We start from the raw sequence: 2,340 nt of genomic DNA, 5'->3' as shown, positions 1-2,340 counted from the left end.
TAAAACTATAAATATATTCCCCTTTCTAAGAAGATATCACATTATATTTTGTATAGTTACATAAATATATCTTTACTGTGAGGTAACTTTCCTCTGTGATACATTTAAGAAAGCTTTCTTACTCCATATATATATATATATATATATATACACACACACACACATATATACATGTGTTCCATCTGATATATTTTTGGAAGGGAGAAAGTATACACTTGATGTATTTGACATTATGCGTAAATAACTGAGACACGTATTCTCTTCAATCTTGTTATAACATCACTTAAAATGTTAGAAATCATAGACTGGTGTCATCATCACCACCATCATCATCATTTGATATCTGGTTTCCAAGCTGCCTTGGATTTTGCACTCTTTGATACTCCAACTGTTTCTATATTTGATTTTACTGACTCTGAAGAAGTTCTGAGGATCCTTTTTGCTTATTTATACCATTTAGACATTGAAAACATTCTTAATTATCTGAAATTGAAATAAATGTTTTGCTCTTCAATTATTCTCCTGTTTTTTTTAAATGTAGAACATTTAACCAAAACTTGTCCTGACACAACCATAAACTACAGAATTCACAGACTTGATCAATGTCTGATAAAAGTTACACATTTTCCAAACTGATCTTCAAAGCTGTTTACTTTGTATTTATAGAATTTGTTGACATTATTTGATAATAAATATTAGATATTATAGGTTATGATGAAGTGAATGAGAGATGAACGATAAGATAACTTTATACATTAAATGCTAATGATGGTGGTTATATAGTAAAGATGTGATGTAACCAAGAGGTTGATGGTGGTTATGTCGTAAAGATGTGATGTATCAAAGGTAAATTTCAAAACTATTAAAACTCCAACATATAAATATGACAAATTAGACATTTTAATGAAACAGTTGTCAAGAAATACCTCATTTATCACCTGCAGTCTGTGACCACCACTACGGCAGAACCAGATCCACCAGAGACTTACTACACCACCCACCTTATGTTTGACATAAGATCATCCAGACTAAGACATTGTGTTTTGTAATGGCAAATGAATTAAAAATATCTGTGTGTCTTTATAAATATTTGGTGAATCACCATTACATTGTGAAATATGGTAATGTTTATGGTTTGCTAATGAAGTCATAAAACTCAAACATGTCCACAGTGCAGTTCTATATTGAAGAGATGAGGAATTATGTACATTATTTACATTTGACGGATATTTGTCCTCACCTTGTTTGTTGTTAACACGTTTCAGCTGATATACCCTCCAGCCTTCTTCATGTGTCTTGGGGAAATTTCAAACCTGGGTTCTCATCCCTAAGGTATTTTTCAATGTTAAAATAATGTAATATTAATCAGTGGTTAATGTTATATTTTCTTATGTCATGATGATTTGCTTTTCTCATTAAATATTCAAATACTGACTTAACTGTTTTGTCATTCATACAGATGGTGTCTCTTTGTAATTTATTTTTTAAACAATATTACATTTTCCACCGTAACCAGTGTACAGTTTTTGTACATTTCTCTATTCTCCCATCATTACTTTGAGATGTACAGCGGTGTCTATGCTTTGTTGATGAGGTTGTAATGAGGCTGAGACATATTGCCAGTTATCTTACATACTTGACAAAATTATACAGTATTTGCCCTTGGATTTCTTCTTTTTTTTTATGAAGAATACATCCTGAATGGCTGCAGCATCAGTCTTTCTCAAGTGCTTGTGTTTTACATTATGAAAGATTAATTTTGACTGGACAGGTTTTGGAAGAATATAAATATATGACTGGTTACTCTTTTGAATCAGAAATTACAAGCTCCAATGCCTTGTGGATTATAGATCCTGTTTTGGAAAGATACATTCTATAGGTCAGTGGTCATCAATCAGGATATAAAAGGGATTAAGTAGCAAAAATAAGAGGAAGTTTAAATTCACAGAGAAGTGAAAAACTAGAGGTAGTCGATAGCTTCCGCTATCTGGGCGACCAAGTTAGTAGTGGGGGTGGGTGCGCTGAAAGTGTAGCTGCTAGAATAAGAATAGCCTGGGCAAAGTTTAGAGAGCTCTTACCCCTGCTGGCGACAAAGGGACTCTCACTCAGAGTAAAAGGCAGACTGTATGACGCATGCGTACGAACAACCATGCTACATGGCAGTGAAACATGGGCTGTAACTGCTGAGGACATACGTAAGCTCGCAAGGAATGAAGCCAGTATGCTCCGTTGGATGTGTAATGTCAATGTGAATACCCGTCAGAGTGTAAGTATCTTGAGAGAAAAGCTGAACATTAGAAGCATCAGTTGTGGCGTGCAAGAGAGACGATTGCGCTGGTA

The 2,340-nt window shown here is 34.0% G+C and overlaps 2 protein-coding genes across 2 annotated transcripts in view; both read left to right on the top strand.

The window, feature by feature from the left end:
* Positions 1-1,879, top strand: part of LOC106879518 (zinc finger protein 239) — a 6,102-nt gene extending 4,223 nt beyond the window's left edge. Inside the window, exon 3 of the mRNA XM_014929145.2 lies at positions 1,772-1,879. Coding sequence (XP_014784631.1) covers positions 1,772-1,879 — 108 coding nt within the window. The remainder of the gene's footprint in view (positions 1-1,771) is intronic.
* The window catches only part of LOC106868803 (zinc finger protein 239), a 92,365-nt gene that overhangs the window by 45,700 nt on the left and 44,325 nt on the right, over positions 1-2,340 (top strand). The gene's annotated exons all lie outside the window — the stretch shown is intronic.

Source organism: Octopus bimaculoides, chromosome 21 (assembly GCF_001194135.2).
Source record: "Octopus bimaculoides isolate UCB-OBI-ISO-001 chromosome 21, ASM119413v2, whole genome shotgun sequence".
NCBI classification, from domain to species: domain Eukaryota; kingdom Metazoa; phylum Mollusca; class Cephalopoda; order Octopoda; family Octopodidae; genus Octopus; species Octopus bimaculoides.
Note: the sequence above shows the minus strand (reverse complement) of the source record. Positions and strands in the feature narration are given on the sequence as shown.